The sequence below is a fragment of the Pocillopora damicornis genome, chromosome 13, assembly GCF_964200805.1.
Source record: "Pocillopora damicornis chromosome 13, jaPocDami1.2, whole genome shotgun sequence".
NCBI lineage: Eukaryota > Metazoa > Cnidaria > Anthozoa > Scleractinia > Pocilloporidae > Pocillopora > Pocillopora damicornis.
The window spans coordinates 14634138-14655056 of NC_142682.1; the positions used below are offsets into that span (position 1 = coordinate 14634138).

The following is a 20919-nucleotide window of genomic DNA, read 5'->3' on the forward strand; positions in this document are numbered from 1 at the left end:
GTTGCTCTCGGGTAGACTTGTGTTTGCCCTTTAATTTTCTGAAATGATTTTCTCTTTAATCGAACGATATGAAGTTGTTGCATGTGTTGCTTGAGATTAACAAGCCTGCATACATATTTTGCCAAACATTTGCGACTCTGCAAAGTGAGTAGTTGTGAAGCTTCGATTAATTTCCGCTTATTATTGAATGTTTAGCTTTTAAATTTTATCTATCATTTATCTAAATTATATTTCCATGGACTGTTTGATGCCTTACAAAAAACCTGAATCTACTGTCAAATTTCCATAGTAGTTGATGAGAACGAGTAAGTTGGGTTGTTCTTTTTTTTAAATTTTATTTCGCTGTTTGGATTCTTCCGTTCCATTTTGGTGTTTTTTTCAATGGGAGTTTTAAAAATAGGGTTTTTTTTGCTCATTTAGGGCGGATAGAAATCAGTCCTACTTTGTGAAGTAATTTAAAAAGGAAAGAGAAAATCAACCCTTGTCCTTTCCGTTATGATAAGGAACAAACATGGGCAAAATTATATAGACGATTATTTACAATTCATTCTCGTAAGTGGTAATCGTGCAAAACGTAGAAGATCGATGTGAAGTTGTTGTAATGTTTCAGATTGGCAAGCTTGTATACGTAAAGTATTGTACGTTGCAAATTAGTTTCCGAACATCAGTGAACAAAAGATACAGTACAATATATGTTGTGCGAATAAGCTAAGGTGGACCTTTATTGCTCATTCCAAGCGGATGGAAATGAGCCATGCATTGTGATGTTAATACTTCAGTTTACAGTTCTTAAATCAAGTACTTGTTTCATTTCTAAAATGCCAAAACGCTTTTCATAATTTAAATTCTGCGTTAAGACAATTTTTTTTCGTCAAATCAAACTGGATACTATTCAGAAAAGGACCAACAAAACTCTACAAGGCAAACTAGTAACAAGGCAAACTAATAATTTTCGTGTTTAAAAATGTTCACAGCTCAGTATTGTAACGAATCAGAAATTGATAATGAGTACGGTGCTTGGGTTTCCAGTATGGCTAACTGTAGTTAAACTTTCCTTAATTTCCTTCTCTGTCTGTTAATCAGTTTGTTGCGAGCGACAATCAACACTAGTTCAAACTTCTACCATTCTAGTTTATTGGCTCGGTTTTTCATTTTTTCTGCATTTGTTTCATTCCAAACTGGAGTTTTATCAAAGAAAGAAATGTTTGTTCATTGTAGACACTTATTTGCAATTTAAACAGGAAAACAGGATGTGTTTGTTACTCCAGTAATGTTATAAAATAAATTTCGATCAAGCCACCATGGAAACTATGAATATATTTCAGTGAGGTGATGCTTTAATTCTGCACACCGCCAGCGTGAACAATTAAACACGTCTTCGGATTCAAGTACATCGTAAACAGGATATATTTGGGATGAGTTCTATCTGCTATTAAACTATCTTTTTTTTTTCTATCAGACGTAAACTGGACAAGTGAACGGTATCAAATAATAATAAAAAAGTAATAAATAAATTAAAAAAACCAGAAAAAAAAAGGACCAACTAAAGATTTAGAGAACAATGATCAAACAACAATTATGCCCGCATGATAAATAATTCTTAGCTTATATATCAGCAACTGGTATCTAAGCTTCATTACCCGGTGAGAGGCTGGCTGGTTATTCGTAAGGAGCTGAGGAAATTCCATGTTCGGCCTGTCTTGTGTGTGGCCAATATGTCATTTCTCAAGGAATGGGCGGGGAATGAAACTTTGTTACACGCCAGTACTCTGTAATAAGTCTAGGCTTTTCAAAGCGCAATGTTGTACTCGGTGGGTTCAAGAAAGAGAGCTGAATTTTACAATAATGTGGGACCATGCTATGGTGTATGTTGTGTACATCACACGAGGATCCACCAAGTCATCTGAGATAGTTTTGTTTGCAAAAGTACGATTACGGGCAGGTACGAGAGCAGTAACGCTCCTACACCAAAATCATTGTAAATGATCTGGACAAGATAGACTTTATGAATAGGAATGATGCATGTATATGAATAGGTTTGGTTCCCATTTTACATAAAGCTTACTCGTCAAGGCGGTCTCAAAAGTTATAAACTTAAAAAAAATCTCTTCAGTTGGGTAGTTTTAACATTTGATAGTCTCAAGATATACATGGCAGTAGTATTGTCTTGCCTCGAATGTCACTTCTATGACATCCGAAGGGAGTTTCGACAAAAAAATGACGATCATTATTAGCAAGAAAAACTAAAATCCTCGAGATAACAACTTACTCCGAAATTTGATAAAGGGGGATGGCCAAAGGATTAAAGGAATAAGCAAGTAGAGGCATCAAACGAAAAAAATGGCGGCAGGAGCGGTCACCAAGCGAATTGGTGACATCCGCTGATTTATTAGCGTACTGCCACTGTAGGAACAAACGGTGGTTATGAGAGTTAATGATGGTTTACAAAGGAAACCAATGATCCTAAGGGACTGTTTACATGAAGGTGGGTGACCCCGGGTAGGTGAGGCAACCCGCCTAGCCATGGTTCAAAAGAAGCCCGCGTTTACATACAATTTTACAACCCCTCTATTTTGTGGTGAGGTTGTCGGCGCACTAGCAAATGAAACATGGAGGAGACCCCGGCTAGGCTGCTAACCCCACCTTGAAAAGTTTACACGGCAAATTGTGACTTCGTCTGACAGGGTTAACCCTCCTAGGAACATCATCCCACCTATCCCGTAAACGTGATCGAGATAAATTAAGGGATTATATGGACAGGCGAGTTACCCCACCTGGAAGGGTTACCTCACCTAACTGGGGTCCCTTCCTGCATGCTAACAGGCCCTAAAACACAAAAAGAAGGCAATCTTCGAGCCGAAACGTGGCCATACATCTAGCATGGCCACGTCGAGACACGGCTTGGAAATCTAAAACCAAACGGCAGGCGTTTGTAGTATTCGCGTGCAATAACTGCTACCGTAACACATGATCACAGTAAAACCCTTGAAATTATGAGTTTTGTTTGGTCACTTTAATATGATGTAGTGATATATATCGCTCAATCTATATCCGTATACGAATCTATATCCGTATATGACAATTAAAATTACCATTAAAACCTTAAGTAAACATGAGTAACAAAAATAAAATTCAAGAAAAATAAAGCTACAGTAAAGGATATAATAATCTTTCAATTTCGTCATTCCGAATACTAACGCTCTGACTGCCCAAACCCTCTTTATATTTATTTACTATCAACTGGTTTGATAGTGTAATTTGGCCTCCGTAAAGAGTTTCAAAGTTGACGTTTCGTTTCTCTCAAATCTCATGGTGGCGCGACTAAGCCTTCCAATCACATTTTCAAATATGGCATTTCCTCATTGTAATCACTATAATCTTGAGCAATTTGGCAGAAGAACTCTCTTGGTGGTGAACTGTAAGCGCTGCCTTTGTCATGTGTATAATAGCGAGACTAGTCGAAACGCAATAAGGAGAATTCAGCATCAGTTCTCCATAGAATCTGCGCGTAAATAAAGGATACAAACAAGAAAATTAATCTGCTTAGCACTGGTGCCACCTAATTTAGGACGATTAAGAATATCTGCAAGTATTGTGCTTGTAAAATTCGGATCATTGCAGATGGTGTTAATTAGGAGAATAAGTCACAATTAATGATGTTGGGATTTCCAATCACCTACCAAATGTAAAGCACTTTAGGTAGAGTTCATCCTTCCGAAATTCATGAAATATTCTTCTTGACGGCACAATGAGCTTTTTCAAGTTTGAACAAACTCTCCCACTTTTCTCATCATCTCCTGATACTGCGTATCAGGAAACTTTCCATGTTCTACGCTCATCTTTATGTAAAGAAGCGAAGTAAAGATCAAAGCCAGTTGACCCTCAGGCGGCCAGGACATATTCTCGAACAGCAGAGGTATGATGGGCTTTTTCAAGTTACAAGCAAGAGTAGCCTCCCTTTGACAGGCGTCAGATTGGCAATACCTTTTCGTTACACAGCATACGAAGACCTGTCAATGAACGCATGCAAGAAGACTGCTCAAAAACCTAAGACGACGAATCACTTTGAGACAAAAAAAATAGGAAACATTTGCAAGAAAGAAAGAATTGCATATTCGATCGGTTTAAAAAGGACGTAAGTCGTTCAAATATCAAGGTAAAGAAATTCCCTTATATCACGGCTGGGACTTATTAACGCTATTCTGACCCTACCGCTCACCTTGCACGCTCGAATACCAGCATCTATCTTGGCAAACAAAGCATCGCCTCCTCCCATCTGCCCAATGTCCATCCAACACTGAATCCCATTCTCCTCAATTCTATTCTTTAGTCCCTTCACCGTCTCTTGCAAATCCCACTGGTAAGACAGAAAAACTGGGCAACTCCACCTCAAATCATCTACGATTTTGCACGAGATGGGTGAAGCTTCTGTGCCTGTTCAGTTAAAAAAAAATGTCAATTTCTAAATCAAAAGGCAGTAGAGCGAAAGGGCATTATTGTAAATGCGGTGTAAGCTCCACAAACCATTAAGTTCTTTTTATCCCTGCATAAACGTACAAATACGATTACGTAACGGGCTGCCGATCGCGATTCTACGAGACACCCAAAGCCAAAACGTCTATTATAGACGCCGCCATTTTTGAATAAGGCTCAGCAATCTGACAGCTTGCCAGTGACGTAACAGACTTCAGTTCTCAATGATTTTGACAGAAAGGCTGACAACCAAGTGGTGGTTGTTTGTGAACCATGGCGGAGATGAAACTCATGGGGTTTCTGAAGCATATTTCTCGATTAAGGCTTAAAAATCGGTAAATTATTTATTTGAAAGATTTGTTCGACTGATTTTATTTACCTGTGTAAACATCTCCAGGGACGTCGCAGTATTTGACAGCAAGCGCACCTCGACCCACTGCAGGGTGCTGCAAAGCTTTTGCCAGAGACTCGTACGTAGCCGAAGGGCCAAACACCTCAGTCCATTTTATGAGCACTCTGCAACATTTTTCATTAAGCTTGGGGTTGTCTTCCTCAATTTGCTCCAGCACTGCTTCAGGAAGAGAGAGCGTCCGACCTAGCATCTTCCACGATGAACCCAACTCGAAAGCAAGAAGGAGGAGGTCATCAGTTGAAGGTGTGCCCGTTTTGGAAGGGAAGGGTCGCTGGACTGCTGTTTAAATCATCAAGGAAACGGCTATTACTAAGACTCCTCTGGAGTTAACATATGTCAGAATGAGCGATTGCTGTTCTTGTAGCGACTTTGTATTCACAACTTGATTTAGGATTGTGTTTTGCCCTTCTGACAACCATCAGTCGTCAATCAAAAGAACAAAATCAGTCAAAGTTGGATTGAGAATAACCTCTAACAAATCAAAACTCGCTCTTTTTTACTGCGAAGAGTACGAGAACATGAACTGCGCTGTAATACGATTTCTTGTCATTTTTGAGCCTCTCCTAAAAGACTAAGATAGCATGGGTGTTTCTCACCTTCTGAGTTCAAAGGGGGCATTATCCGCTGCATCTGTTCTTCATTCTAAATAAAAAAAATAGCTAAATGACACGAGGCAATACTCGATGCTCCCTTAGAGTAGGAGAATCGTTGGAGTCAATGCTCTAGGTTTTTTTTTAATACAATGACAACGTATTTATTTCGACATTCATTCGCGAACCACAGGTTCTACAACGTGTCTAGGTCATTAACTTCATGTGCAAAGATGTGATTGGAAGAAGATTTTAGATATATGAAAATTTCACATATTTGCACTGCGGTGGAGAGATGAAATTAGGAGATCCTCGCAGCTAAGAACACTACTGAAACGAGTAGTTGTAAATAGGACCTGAAAAAAATTCAGGCCCGTACGGGATGTGATTGGAAATTTCATGTATACAGCACCTACATTGCTCAATCATTTCTTTGGTCGAGTAAGAAAAAAGCAAACAAATAAGTAAAAACCAAAGGAAAAACAAACAAATAGAACATCTCTACCTTTGTTTTACCAACCTGGAACCAGTTGTGTAGTCCATCAATTTGAAGAGCTTCATCGGTGAAACTTTTTGGACAAAACAGCTGTTCCTCTGGAATTACTCGGAGAAGATGGAGACAATCATCGTGAGCACAGCAGACTGATCCATGTTTAGCACATTCTTCTCCGTGAGTTAAGCAACTGGGACATGCAACACACAGTTCACACCTAAGGTTACGTAACCACGGCAACTCTAGGCTCAGCCCTTGCAAACTATCTTCAAGGAACACGCGAACCTCTTGAGCAGTGGTCACGAACGGGGTATTCAAAGCAGGATTCCTTTGTTTTAGTACGATCTTAATGAATCGTTTTCTGCAGATAAGAACGAGACTGTACATGTTCTTCCTACCAATGAAGAGTCGCGCACCATTGTGGTACAAATTTGGAGCTTGATAAGATGCATGCTCTGAGGACCAGCGGATGAACCTCACCAAAAGCTGAGGGAATAGCCCATGAGGTACAAAGCCATCAAGGAAATGAAGATATAAAGGGCACGGATCATCGCTAGATGTCTTTATTTCACACAGACCTGCTGGAGATGACCTTAACTGGGCTGGTACAAAGTATTTCTGCTCATCTTTGGAAACAACTGGGAAAAAAGAAAATTTAGCGATTAAGCCATACAGCTCCATCATATCCAAAATGTCCTCCTTGGAAAGCCCATTCTGGATTACATCAGCGAAAACGTGATCAACGAGGGTCATCCTTAGTATACCGCTTTCTTCAAGTTCCTTCCAGCATTCTGAGTACAGAGGATCCTGAAAAAGAAAGTCATAAAATAGATTATAAATTAGCAGATTTGTTATCTCCACATAACAGATGAGGCACGTTCCGAGCAAGAACAAAACCATTAATTACATCGTTCGAAATTCAAAAGAAATCTTGCGCTTAAAACTTCCCCAACCAAACAAACATGAGTGAAAAACAAAAAAAAAAAACAAAAAAAAACGAAAAAACCGAAATAAAGAAAGAACAAAAAAAGATGAAAAAGAGAGATTTCAACAATGTCCCTGTTCATCATCTTGACCATTGAGGTAACACGCACTTAGAAGGGAACAACAACAAAAAAAGCAAGTAAAAAGGTGGCACAACTTCTTGGAAACGAAGCATTCTTGAGATTTCCAGTGTCTGGGGAAGGTATGAAAACACTTTGCTCACCATTTCGTCAAAAGGCCTCACAGTTATCAATCTTTTAAAAAGGTCAATCAGCCACTGTGCCTGCAGTACAACGGTGCGGCCGTACTTCACGATCACTCCCAAGTCATGATAGAAATTCAACATGGCAATCATTTCCTCCTTATCATCTATTTCGCAAACTTTCTTCGTAACCGTGAGAAGCTGATCAAAATCCATGTGATAGGTTCCCTTTGCTACCAAAGCTTCGATGATTTTTTCGAAGTTGAACCACCTACGCGTAGGCAAAAATAAGGTTATGCACAAGGAAAGATGTTCACCTTTTTTGCTCTGTGAATTAGGAGTGAGTCAATCATATGAGAGCAGTCACATTAATCAACAATTACCTCAATGCGGCGATAAAACTTTTTATACGATCAATAACCTTTTTTTATTGAAATAATTCCTATTTTCATAGATATTCATCAATTGCATTATGAACTCAAGATTTCTATCGTCCGATAGTTGACGAAGGCGAAGCTCAAAAAAACTATTAAGCACAAATATGGAGAGCAAACAAACAGATTATTTTATTGTAAATCTACAGGTCGTTCAAAATTAAACAGGAAAGGGTCACGTTTCGAGCTTTTTTCAGTGAAACCTTTATACTTTTAGGCTAATCATCGTACTCTCTGTCTATCATGTATTATATAGTAAGCTCAGTTATGCACGCATTCTGATTGGTTCTCACTCATGATCTGTTGGAGGACAGACGTATAGATGACTTCATTAAAACTTTTTTCAAATTCTGTATTATATAAAACAAATAGATTCCAAGTTGCCGTGCGTCTGTTCAGTAATAGAGCACAGAGGACGTCAAAATATGGTAAGAACATCAGTGACACACTCAGCTGCGCCTCGTGTGCCACGGCAACTTGGAATCTATTTGTTAAATAGATGGCGAGAAACGTAACCAATCAGACTACAGCATTTGCGAGAGAGCATCTGCAGATTTATTCTAGGCGCTGTTTCACGAACTGAGATTGTTTCAAGTATCATACCTAATTGGAATCTCCTCACCCATGTAGGGTTCTTGTCTGAAAACCTCCATGATCCTTCGCTGCAGTGCTTGAACACCATCATCGCCCATCGATCGTGTGTTATCAACAGCAAACAATGGCCTGATCACGTGCTTTTCATAAACCTTCCCTGAAATATTTCTTTGAATACACTTTTCCATTTTCTTGACATCTTCGAACGGTTTGTCAGCGTTTGTACCCACGATGAACACTGGAGGGCGTAGGTAAGATCTTTTGTCTTGCTGGTTATTTCCTGGCTCGTCAGCTGCTGGGCGAATACTGTGAATAGAAGCCAGCCACGACAGCAAACTCTCCAAATTTGTCTCACTGTTTTGTTTCTCCAGTACAATATCGTGAATACCCTGTTTGACTCGAGGTTCAGCTGGAGCATTGAGATCTTTAGTCAGGTTGTAAACTAAGGCATAAACAGCTCGAGGAGAAAGGAATACTGAGTGCGAGGCGTAGTACAGATGTTGCCCAGCGAAATCCCACAAAGTGAAACTGGTTTCTTTTGTCTTAACGTGATCTTCTAGTCTCAAAGCCTGCAAGTACTGCACAACCAGTTCCGTGACATCATTCTGTAAATCTGAACTGGTATCGAAGCTTAGTTGAATATTAAGGTCAGCTGGCTTGCCTACCGGCACACCACTGTTACTGATGTCGTCAGTCTTCACGCTTTCCTCCTCCTCACTTTTTGATAATGAATTGTTTAAGGTACACGAGGGTGTCGTATCTACCGGCATTGGATCGTCAGCTTGCAGCTCATCGTTGTATCCCTATAATAAGATTTACATCTACATTGGTAAAAGAAGAAATAGAAATTGGTAAAAAAATAAAATCGTTTCGCACGAGAATCAATCGAAAGCTGACAAATGGAATGGATTTGCCCACTAAAGAAAGAAAACGAGAATGAAATGAACCGTTCAAGTTAAGTTGTCAAGGAGACGGAGTTTGAACAAGGGGAAGGAAGAACAGAATAATACAGCTTCCATAAACGAAATCGACATGAGTGACATCCAAAGAATTAATTTAACCTGCTCCAAAAGCGAAGCGACATCATTTCTCTTCTTTGGTTCTTCATCTGTTTCCTTTAGGTCTTTAGCAACTATCCTTGCTATGTCTTCAACAAATTGAGAAACACCCAGTTTCGTATGCTCTGTGCGCTGCCAATTCGTTACTTGATCCACATCGACTTCGCACTTGGATGGGTCAACTTCGACTCCAACAGTGCTCTCTTCCTCGGGATTAAAAGGCATACCGAGCAGAGATTTCTTAAGACTTGTTTTCCCTGCTCGGTCCTGGCCAAGTATCATGATCCGACCACGAAAAACTTGCACTCTGCCATTCCGCAATGCCTTTTGAAAGGCAAGCTCAGCTCTAGGACCTCGCGCCTGAATCTCTGGAGGTATAACAGAACCTACAAAGGAAGAGACTTCAGACGTTTTCTTTCCGAAACCTTTGACAAAGCCGGGGTCGTAACAGAATAGTACTTACCATCAACATTATCATTCATTACTTCTTCTACATACTCTGGCGAGAAAAATCCTATTTGAGCACTTTGTGTGACACCAAACCAAGCAGTTTCGTCATACCTGCAAGGGACAAATCCCAACTAATATGTCTCATTTCACTGCCACTTCAAACCTTTCAAACTTAAAATAGAAGAAGCTTGTAAATCTCAAAATTACAAAGAGGCACTTTCTGTAATTGTATTTCTTTCGCTGAACAGAGACCTGAGTTGGAAACATCACCACAGTGTACGTACTTGTGTCGTTTCTTGGAAACCAGAGTTATGATTTCTCCAGGATTACAGCTGAGAAAACCATCTTTTGACCCTTCGAATTTGCGAATAACCTTCAATTTCAAAGGGTGCTCCTGTAATGTCCAAATGAAATTGTAATAACAACCTATATAAGAATCGTTATTTATAATAGTTATTACTATCACAATTGCAATTATTTAACAACTAGTGTAACAGTCAAAGTTGGAACACAAAACAATTCAATTTCGAAGTGGGCGAAACTTAAATAAAGATTTAAGGTAACGATGCGGGTCTTTCGGTATTCGTGATTTTTCTGATGATCAAGATGGCAAGACAGAATGACACCGCACGCGGAGCCTTTTGCTTGCCTTTCCCAAAGCTTCTTACGCGAGGTGCAAAACGTTGGCATACTGTTCTTATTTCACCTTATTACTCTCCAAGGATCATGGCATTTTTCGTTTTCTTCCTTTGCAAAGAAACCTGCATTCTGATGATCCACACGAAATTAAATTTTTCCAAATTCACTATATACTTAGCAAATCATCATTGTTCAAGAAACAAATTTGCATGGCGTGCTGTAAAATTGTCAATTTATCATACCGCACTAACCTGTGTTACAAGAGATTGCCTGATTTCTGAGAAAGAGGGTGGCATGTTTCGTAAACAACGCTGAAAGACGTCACAAAAATGAGAAGGGCAAAGGTCACCAAACTTTACGTCATTCCACTTTGAAAGTGCCTAGAAAGTAGAATGGATCCGTTTGAAGGAAAAAACGTGAAGATAAGAAAGGGAAACAAGACATCACTAACAGCGCTTCATATAAAGTCCAACTTTTACTAAAGATCGCCTCTGTTCATTCGAGGAAGTTGAATTAAAAAACGAGCAGATCGCAAAGCTGGTGTAACTGCAGTAGTACTTAAATATACGGCTAATTTTCGGAATTAATGAGACCGTTCACGAAGGTGGTTCTTTTAAAAACGGCTAAACTTTATTTAACAACCGGCCCTTGGTGCTTTTCAATTACTTGATTATTATTGGTTGTAATTTCCTGGTCAATTCTGGTGGGCGTTAACTACCATAACATAATTAATAAATTTCAACTTCTTGGTAAAAAAGTTTTAACATTTCAAGTTATGCGGTTTTATATATAATCTATAGAATGCCTTCTAATTGACTTGTGATTCATTCAGTTTTCTCTGATTAATAACCTCAACGTAGCAAGTTTTCTTTCTTTTTCACCGAGTTGTATAAACCCATATGTAACTACAAAACGACGGCTATACATAAAATCATATCCTATCTACGTCATATACAAATAATACCCAATCACTACTGTGGTTAGCCACTTATCTAACCTCTGTTAAATATCAAAATTTAACTCACCGCAAGTTTTTTGTGTCCTTTATACCTTTGCGAGAAAGTGGAGAATATCTCAGAGAATAACCTCCCGAACATGAAAGCTACACTGTTTAGTGTTTCAGGATCTGCACTGTTCATCTGTCTGTAAAGATTGAACAAATCTAAACTAAGTGTTGAGACCTATCTTATTTTTTGGATTATCCAGGGGGGGTTCTGAGCCTACAGTTATAAACTTGTGCAGACACATGAGGTTTTCCGAATACAGCAGAAGTAGGATTAGGTGGAAATAAAGAGAGGGTCCAAGTCGATGATCAGGATCGAATTATGTCTGGCGAGCCCTGATATTAATACTCGTTTCTGGACATTGCACAGCAATGGGTAGTAGATCTCGCCAGCGTGTCAACTCATTGTAAGTTGCGAAGTGCAAACGGATATAGGGGGCAAGTTTCTTTAGAAACTGTGGTATTGCGTCGTCGGGAGAGTACAAGATAATTTGGTTTTATCAACTGAGTTCATAAGAGTTTCTAAGCTGACGTTTCGAGCGTTAGCCCCTTCGTCATTCGCTCTGAAGAGGGGCTAACGCCCGAAACGTCAGCTCAACTCAGTTAACAGAACCAAATCATCTTGTTCAGTGCAAACACTTTACGACAACTTCGTTGATGACCTTCCCGCATTCAACAAAAATTATAACGCCTGATAATCTTGATTCTCCTCTCTTTTCAGCCATAATTCTTCGGCAAAGGCTAAAGTTGACTACATTTTCATCGCTTGAGCTTTCACAATTTCGAATTTTATGATAGATCTATTCTGATACGATGTGTACTTACTTTTTCAGGTTTACTTCTTTAAACCAACAAGCCGCCAGGCCTGCAAGCTTCAGCTTGGATGAAATAAAACATGGAGTAGTTTAAACTTACATTCAACTGGGTTATTCCTTCTGATTATGTGATAGTACTACTATCACCTTTTCCAATGACAAGTCGCGAATCTCCCCCTTACTTTAAGTAAATCCACGACGATTCACTTGGAAATAAATGTTTTAGTGTCCTACCATATCACTGAACAATGACTCGCTCATGCAAGCTTTGAACACGAGCAAGATGGTCTTTTCCTTGATTGTACTGCTAATTGATCCCATTTCCTACACAATGACGATGGCAGTGCTAAATTGGCAGTATCAATGATAATGACGATAATAATGACGATAATAATGACGATAATAATGACGATAATAATGATAACTACCCTAAAACCAGCTACAACCAAGAAATTATAACCAAAAACAGCTTGGTGAATGACATTTCTTTTCTCCAAGTATTCCAAAGCAGTTGCTGCCTGGATGGTATATCTCCACAGGTGTTCAATGTTATGATGAGGCCATGATTCTGATAGGTTTCCATATTCTGCAAACTCGACCACCTGTAACGTTACAAAAGTAAAAGGTAAAAAAAAGATAATATAAAAGTTAATATTAAGGCAATAGCCCACGTAACGGGCCGTAAATAGACTGACGGCATCGCCGCTCATCGCTAAACGTCTACAAAACTTCAAAGCACCCACCTAAAGCTAGAGGAAATAAAGCAAATGAAAACGAAAAGAAACAACAACAAAAAATAACTTGGCATGCCCTGTTTTGAACTAATTGATGATGAATGTCGGCGAAACCTCACGCTATTTATCCACACGCGCGCGTGAGCACTTGATCAGTGATAGGACCTCTCACATTTTTAGACATCTCCATAATTCTCCACAATGTCGCACTCTATGTTCTGATGAGTGTTTTAGCATTTTAGATCACGCTCCCACAACTTTCCAACTTAAAATCAAAGAAGCTATTCACATTCAATGGGAGCAACCCACACTTAATCATCAACTTTATCATGTTGATTTAAAACTTTCCTTCTAAATTGCATACATTGTTCTGTTACTATTGTTTTGTTTTTGTCCAATCAGCATTGTGCTACACACTTTAAATTCAACTTTGTACTTTGTGTAACTCAAAACTGAAGATGACAGAAGAACTGTCGAAACGTGTCTTAAAGAAGCGTCGTTGATTGTCTAAAAATTCGTTACATATCTGATGCTATTCAGATCTTTTGGCAATATATAGAATAAATGTGAATAACTTACCAAAGCTGGGTGTGGTGAATATGAACTAGCAATGACTACGCCGTAGTAAGCTAGAATATTCTCATGACGAAGTTGAAATGCTATTTCTGCTTCTCTTAAGAAGTCCATTTGGTCTTCATCTTGTACCGTTTGATAACGAAGACAAACTTTTTCCTATTGAAAAAAGCAAACATATAAATAAACACAAAAAGACAAACAGGCAAACAAAAACGTGCATGAACGACTCCGATGTAAAATAATGTGCAAAAAATTTAAATACAGAATGAAATCAGCCAAAGAATTATGTCAAAAACTGTAATGGACCCGCTGCCTAACCTGTGCCGGGATAAGGCTGCCTACTGCCAACCTTACCTTGTACGTCAAGTAAACAGCGTAAGGTGATTCCTCAGAAAAAAAAAAGTTATCGAAGAATTTTTTATCCTTTCCTTAAATGTCCCTTACCTTACCTTAGTCTGTTTCGAAACATACAGTAAAAAGAAGATATAATGGGCCAAACTTACCCCATTTATGCCCGCACTGGCCCTAATCACGCGCGTCATTTCAACGCTTCACGGTACATTTTGCCGCAGCTGGAAGCAAGCTTTTTTAAAGTAACACTTGAAAATAAACTTGATAGTTAGAGAGTTTCGAGCGAAACAATTTGATATATAATTTGCGAGAAAATCATGCAAATTTAAACGAAATCGACTCAAAAGGTTCCCCGAGTCGCCCCTTTCAAGGTCAGTAACGGACCTCATTCACGCTTTTATCTTTTTTTCCCTTCGAACAATTTTTTTAACATCCCCAATTTAAAGGGGATAATAAATTTTTGATACCAAAATTATGCAATAAAAAATAAAATAAAAAATGTAGGTCACCGTACTCGTTCAAGAGCTTTAGACCATCGTCCTTTTTTACCTCGCTCATTGATTGAAAAACAATAACATGTTCTCGGAATGTGCGCGCACTTATTAGCCTGATTACGTGATTATTATGCGCATCACAGGATGCGCCGTGCAATACTGAGGAATCACCTTAAGTCGTTCGTTCTGCTTTGTTCTTTACACTACCTCTTGATTCACGAACACCACAATTCGCAACCTCACTTTTTTTAGCTCGTCTTCAGCAACTGAGAACCTGGGACAAGTTGTAGTCTGTCCCATTGCGCTCATAATTTTCTCCAGAATTTTCAGGTCAAAATGCTTAATTAAAACTTAACCATATAACACGTTTAGTGTTTGTTATGGAAAAAAAAAACGCCTCTTGAGTCAGTGAGTAGGAAAGAAGTCAATGGGTTAGTTTAACCAAGGGTAGTTTATTTATCATTCCTTTAATCTCCGTGGACTCCCAAACACTGTTATTTATGTCGAGTTTGCTTTCCATCAATTTCGTCGAAAACTGGTAATACAGTCTAATCCCCAGAGGGCGCTTTGCGGAAAAACGGACAGCCAGGTGAAATACCTCTCCCATACAATTACCCGCAAGCGCACGTACGGTACATGTGACTTCGATTTAACGTGGAAACGAATGAAAAAGCGCTTAAGGGATTACAAAACAACAACTACAACAACAACCAACAAGCAAACAAACAGACACACACATATGAACAGCAAATTCATTGACAGCAATATGTACCTTCCTCCCATCCGGCAAAGTGAGTTGCGCCTCGCACACTTGTCCCACAAATGGACCCTCCCTCAATGTGCAAGTAACAACTAAGTCTTTCTTTGGGATTACTGGTATGTGCTTAATCTCACACGTCTGCACAAGTTTGCTTCGTTTGTATTTCTGCAATAGAATCAAAATTTACTCGCAACCTCATGTCAAAAGATACTCTTGGCTAAAAGATCTGTTAGGATGGGTGAGTCATGAAAACACCCCTAACGAGGCGAGTCAAAATTTCAAGACCCTTGAGCTATCGCCCGCATTAAATAATGCATCGGCCTATTTTCATACACCGGCGGTCGCGATTTAAATATCTTCAAGAACGATAGAGACAACCCTTTTATGTTGAAATAGATAATAAAATAAACAAAAAAGAAGTTTAGTTCATTAGGGGTCAGCTCAAAAGGCTTCCGTGCTATCAAAAGGAGTCAACTTCTCATAATAATATAAAACAAATACGACTAAACTAGAAATTTCAGTTTGAAATGAGTGGCTATCCTGTTTCTGTAGTTCAAGCGGGCCGCCACCTTGCCCAACAAATTGATCGACAGTCAGCACTACAAACGGCCGAGAAGGAAAACACCGACCGCATTCCATTCACTCTCACATTTCACCCTCACAACCACGCAGTTAATTCTATCCTTCTTTAAACTTTAAACTACTCCAAAACGTTTCAGAGACTGGTACTATCTGTCCGCAACCTCCACTGATTTCATTCAAACGTGACAAAACCCTAGGCCACTTTTTGGTCAGAAGTTCATTTCAAACCAATGACCAACTTGGAACTTTCAAATGCGCTCGCTCACGATGCAAAACTTGTCCTTTCATTCATAACGTAGAGAAAATGTCGGGACCCACGAGACCCATTAAGATCACTGATCACTTTACACGCACCTCTGCCAATGTTATTTACTGCATTACTTGCACTTATTGTAAAAAGTTCTACATTGGTGAAACAGGAAAACGACTAGGCGACCGATTCCAAGAACACCTTCCCGACGTAGAAAGAAAGTTTGCGGCTTTTCCTACATATAGGCAGTTCGCAAAGCCGCAAAACACCAGAACAAAAATTTATCTTCCAAATCGACTCTCTTAATCCCCACGGTATCAACGAGCGCTTTTAATTCGCCTAACTTATTCTTGTTTTCTCGTCACCATATTCCCACCACAAGCGTAAGCTCCATTTTCTGCATGTAAACCCACACACAACCCACAATTTCTCCAATCGCTCTGGCTAACGCTCGAAATGTCAGCCTCTAAACTCTTTACGGTGGCCAATTTACGTTCTCAACTCAGTTGTTAACACCAAAATTACCTGCAAATCAACGTGACGTTATATGGTGAAAAAGCCAAATTGCGCGTGCCCCGAATCTGACATCCAAAAAGAGTCAAATCCTCACCCCTTCTATGTTAAATACACCGCTGACCCTCTCAAATATTGTGCTGTCTGGCTAAGGCTCGCAAGCGAAAGCCAAAGTTTGCAGCAAGGATATAGTTAAAATATGTAGCGAAGCTGGGCTTAAAAGGGTTTCTAGAGGTGAAATAACTTGCAAGCACTGTGTACAAAAATTAGCACACGATGTAATGGTCAGATATCAAAACTCAATGTACGTGCAATTTTCATGTCATATTTTATAACTAAAGAAAAGCTAAAACATTTTCTTTTACGTTACCTGTACAAGTTCTTTGAAATTGAAATCTTTGCCCTCAAGCAGAGATTTTATCTTGTCACAGATGTAAGCAGATGTGCTGTCCTCTGCAGTGTACTTCTGTAAGTCGTCTAAGCTCGTAATATTGAGACTGTAGCAAAGCAGATCAAAGAGGTTTCTACGACCAACTTCAGCCAAGGCAATATACAACTTGTCCAAGTCAGTCAGTTCTTCAGCCTCAGCCTATCAAAGAAGAACTTGAAACTTGATTGGAAAATATAGACAAAAAAAAACATTTAATGATCATCAAGCGAAAATAAATAAATACAAGCCTGCTTGTGACTACTAGTATATCAAAGAAATAAGAAATTTACCTAGTATGCACATATAGCTTTTCCACTAAATTTTAATTGAAGTTTTGAAGCTTATAGTGAATGAAAAATTCGATCTCCATGCCAATATTACTCACATCTGTTAACATTTATTAACACATCTGTTCTGAGTTCTATGAATAAATAAAATAAATACACTTGTAATTAGTCACCAAATGAAGTTTCGCTTTTTGAAAGCTTATACACATGGAACAGTTTGGATCAATGTCAGTATTTGAGTACCTGTGTACCTACCCCTCCCCTAATCCAACATCAGTCAACTCAGTCTGATAACAAGTTAGGGCTATTAGTGAGTGAGGGGAGGGGAGGGGTACATGTAGGTGCACAGTTGCTAAGAAACTGACTTTGATCCAAAGCTTTACTGTCATTTTAATCAGAACACCCAATGGTGCTGAGCCAAAGCTGTGATCGTGAATAGTTTGCTATTCAACTAAATTAACAATAATTTTTGGATTCACACAAACCTTAGTTAATTTAATCTGTCCCATCACATTTACACTAAAGGCTAATAACCTCCACACCCCTTACTCCCTTAAAATTATTTAAAATCGTCTAAACCACAGCACCTTGGTAGACAATAAATCAGAACCAGTAAGTATCTCATTCAATCCTGATTTAGCACAAAGCAAATGATGAGTAAATGGTTCATTAAAGTTACCTGTTTACTGTTCAAGACTAAACAAACTAACCTTGTTTTCAGCACTGTCTTCCCTAACATCACCTTTTGGGACATCATTGCCTGGTTGTTTCCCTTCACTGTTGTTACTACTCGATTGATGAAAGGCTTTTCTAAGGGATTTTTTGGCCTTTTTCATCGTTTCTCTGAAAGCAATAAACCAAGCCAGCAAATTTTCAGAACTTTTATATTTGTTCAGACATAATGAGATGGCAGTAAATGCTGCATTAACCTTCCCCCACCGTCCCCCCCACACCTCCAGCTCTGCCAAGAGTCACCCTCCTTTCATTTGCCCTATTAGAAAACTAAAAAAGCTATGATTTCAATTATTATATGATACTACAAAGTGCGCTTTAACCCTTTACACCCTTGGAGTGATAAACAACTAATTTCTCCTTGCTGTTTCACCCCTAAGTCACACATTAACCCTTTCAATCCCATGAGTGACCAAGACAGAATTTTTTTTCTACAATATTAATACAATATCAACCATATAAGTGATGAGAATGAAGGCAAATATCAATTTGGGGATAGTTAGTTGATCCAATACTAAATTCTCTGAACTAACATCAGAAGAACTGTATAGTTGACAGTAAGAAGAATTACAAATTTGATCTGGGAGTTAAAGGATTAAGGTCATGAGGATAAAAAAAAATGATCACCATAAGCTCAAGTTGATTGTTAAACAGATTCTCCTAATGTCAGCACCTTAGGAGATATTTAGAGAACAGTATGGAGAATATACAAAATGATGTTAGGGTGTAAAGGATTTAATTATGCTGTATTAACCAATCCTACCAAGAGTAACCCTCCTTCCACCTATCCTTTGTGAAACTCAAAAACTGAATGTCAGAAATAATTATAATACAAATATGTAAATAATCACAATTAAAATCTATCAAATATTTTTGCTTGCACACATGATCTAAACACATCATGTTCCCAACTATTCCTTTGCTAAAGCTGGGGAATATCCCAGGATATACCCCAAGTGATATTCCCCACTGTTTAAACCTTATTTCCACTACAATGAGTCTTTGTTAGAATTTCATTCAAGATGAGAGTGTATTGTGGTTGATATAGAAGAGACATGTTTTTTTTGTTCCTAAATTCAATGCGAAAAAGAACTGAAAGAGAACATTTTCCTGCAAAGTGCAAAATATTTGAAGGATGATAAATGCAATAGCCCCCATTTGGTGCAAAAACAATGCTCTATCTTAAATCATAGGAGCCAAAGTATTTTTTTTAATACAGTCATGAGAGAAGAGGTTAAGGGGCAGAAGGAAAAACACTACCTGTGTACATCAGGGCCCAGGTGGATAAAGGGCAGATCATGCTATTCGACAGATAAATTGCTATCCAGTGGATAAGTGATAGCAAAACATATGGCGTTATCCACTGGATAGAGTCTTATCCAGTCAATAGCATTATCCAACCTTCCAACTACTGGTACCAGTTTGGTAAGTAATTGAAGCTATACCATTATATTATTCTTTACATTTCAACAGATACCCAGACTACTGCAGGGTGACTGAGAGCATTTAACCCTTTAACTCCCAAGATCTATTTTAATCTATCTCCCCTCTTGCTGCTATACATTTTTTTCTAAACTAGTTTGGAGAATTTGGTGTTAGATCAAGAAAAACAAATTTCTATGTGATAAGTTTAAGTATTCTCATTACCTGTTTGCTATACAGTGTATGGATAATCATGGGGAGAAGTTTTCTAAATTAATTTGGAGAATTTGGTGTTAGATTAAGAAAAAAAACTTCTATGTGATAAGTTTAAGTATTCTCATTACCTGTTTGCTATACAGTGTATGGATATTATGGGGAGAAGTTACCCTTCAATCACTTCTGGAAGTTAAGGATTAACAGTATTTCTTTTAAATTCTCCCATTTCCAAATGACACAAATGCTTTTTTTCATCAAAAATTTTGGTTCCAGGGCAAAAGGACAATCAGTATTCTTAGCTTCTGATCTATTAGCCTGCTGTGCAGGCATCTTGTTAGGGCGAGCCATGTTTGATTTGGAGGTAGAGTGGACAGCATCCCCACCCTCACCCCTCTCCTTATTTTTGACCGTCAACCGCCCCCTCAATACAAATTTCTTTCTCTCCCCAGCCTTCCGCTGCCACTAAAATCAAAGATGGCGGCCATAATTTCCGTTAGGAAAATACTGAACACTCGCTCGCCAAAATTACGCCTACTCTGCAGGCTACCGATGTATAATTATTGAGTAAGATAAGAGAGATAATATATCCTTAAACTTGCCATTTTTATCGGGAAATGCCCTTAAAATATGCTCCAAGTCTAAGTTCAGATCTCTCTAATTCTAACAGGGTCATGGTCAAATGAGAATTGGTCAAATTGCGGAAGAAAACAGAAATGACCAAATACATGAAGATCACAAGCAAAAGCAGTTTGGAACCCCATTCTAGACCCACACCTTTATAAAAATTATATTTCAGGCTGAAGGGTAATTAAAGTATTTAAGTTAAGATCTTTCTAACTCCAACAGGGTCATGATCAAATGAGAATTAATCAAAATGCGAAAAAATTGATATGACCAAACTCATGAAGATCACCAGCAAAAGTATTCTGGAACCCCATTCTAGACCCACACCTCTATAAAAATTATATTTCAGGCTGAAGGGTAATTTAAATAACAATAATGAAGCCTTCATGGTCAACAGATGTTTCGCATTGCGATCTCGCAGTCAAACACAAAACACTAGGCTACATTCGATTGCTGAGTGAGGAAGTTATTTGCAACATTGAAACCTACCATCTACTGTCCATGCATTCGCTTGAAGTCAAAGAGGAAGAACGTATATTAACGATGTCGATTTACCTACGTGTTGCACTTGCTTGGTTGTCAATGGAAAGTTGTTCTCATACTCAAATTGTGAAATACTGTTACCATTTTACCAACATGACATAAGCGACAATACTAAGCAACATGTATCTGCCTCCCCGCTGACTTGTTCGATCGCGGGAGCTATCAAAGTGACGCAACACGAAACGTGCAAGACATCCCGGAGGTCTATGACGCGTCTGCTGCATCACCAGGCTCGCAGTGTCCTTCGAGGGTGTTGGA

The 20919-nt window shown here is 38.7% G+C and overlaps 1 protein-coding gene across 3 annotated transcripts; it reads right to left on the bottom strand.

Moving 5' to 3' along the window:
* Positions 1–2991: 2991 nt before the first annotated feature.
* LOC113684514 (uncharacterized) lies at positions 2992–20800 on the bottom strand. Of its 3 annotated transcripts, XM_027201900.2 has the most exons (19): positions 20608–20800; positions 17835–17967; positions 16778–16996; positions 15075–15227; positions 13461–13613; positions 12576–12749; positions 12158–12210; positions 11355–11472; positions 10581–10709; positions 9975–10084; positions 9704–9801; positions 9244–9626; positions 8192–8985; positions 7176–7425; positions 5981–6775; positions 5482–5527; positions 4853–5164; positions 4220–4434; positions 2992–4010 (listed from the first exon to the last, which is right to left on the bottom strand). In XM_027201900.2, exons 2-19 carry the CDS (start codon positions 17958–17960, stop codon positions 3759–3761), a joined length of 4380 nt encoding a protein of 1459 aa, XP_027057701.2. In that variant the 5' UTR covers positions 17961–17967; positions 20608–20800; the 3' UTR covers positions 2992–3758. The 3 variants fall into 3 exon arrangements, with proteins under 3 accessions (XP_027057701.2, XP_027057702.2, XP_027057704.2); XM_027201901.2 differs by lacking the exons at positions 16778–16996; positions 17835–17967; positions 20608–20800 and having other exon boundaries at positions 5996–6775; positions 15075–15224; XM_027201903.2 differs by lacking the exons at positions 9975–10084; positions 11355–11472; positions 12158–12210; ... (4 more) ...; positions 17835–17967; positions 20608–20800 and having other exon boundaries at positions 10581–10616.
* Positions 20801–20919: the final 119 nt, after the last annotated feature.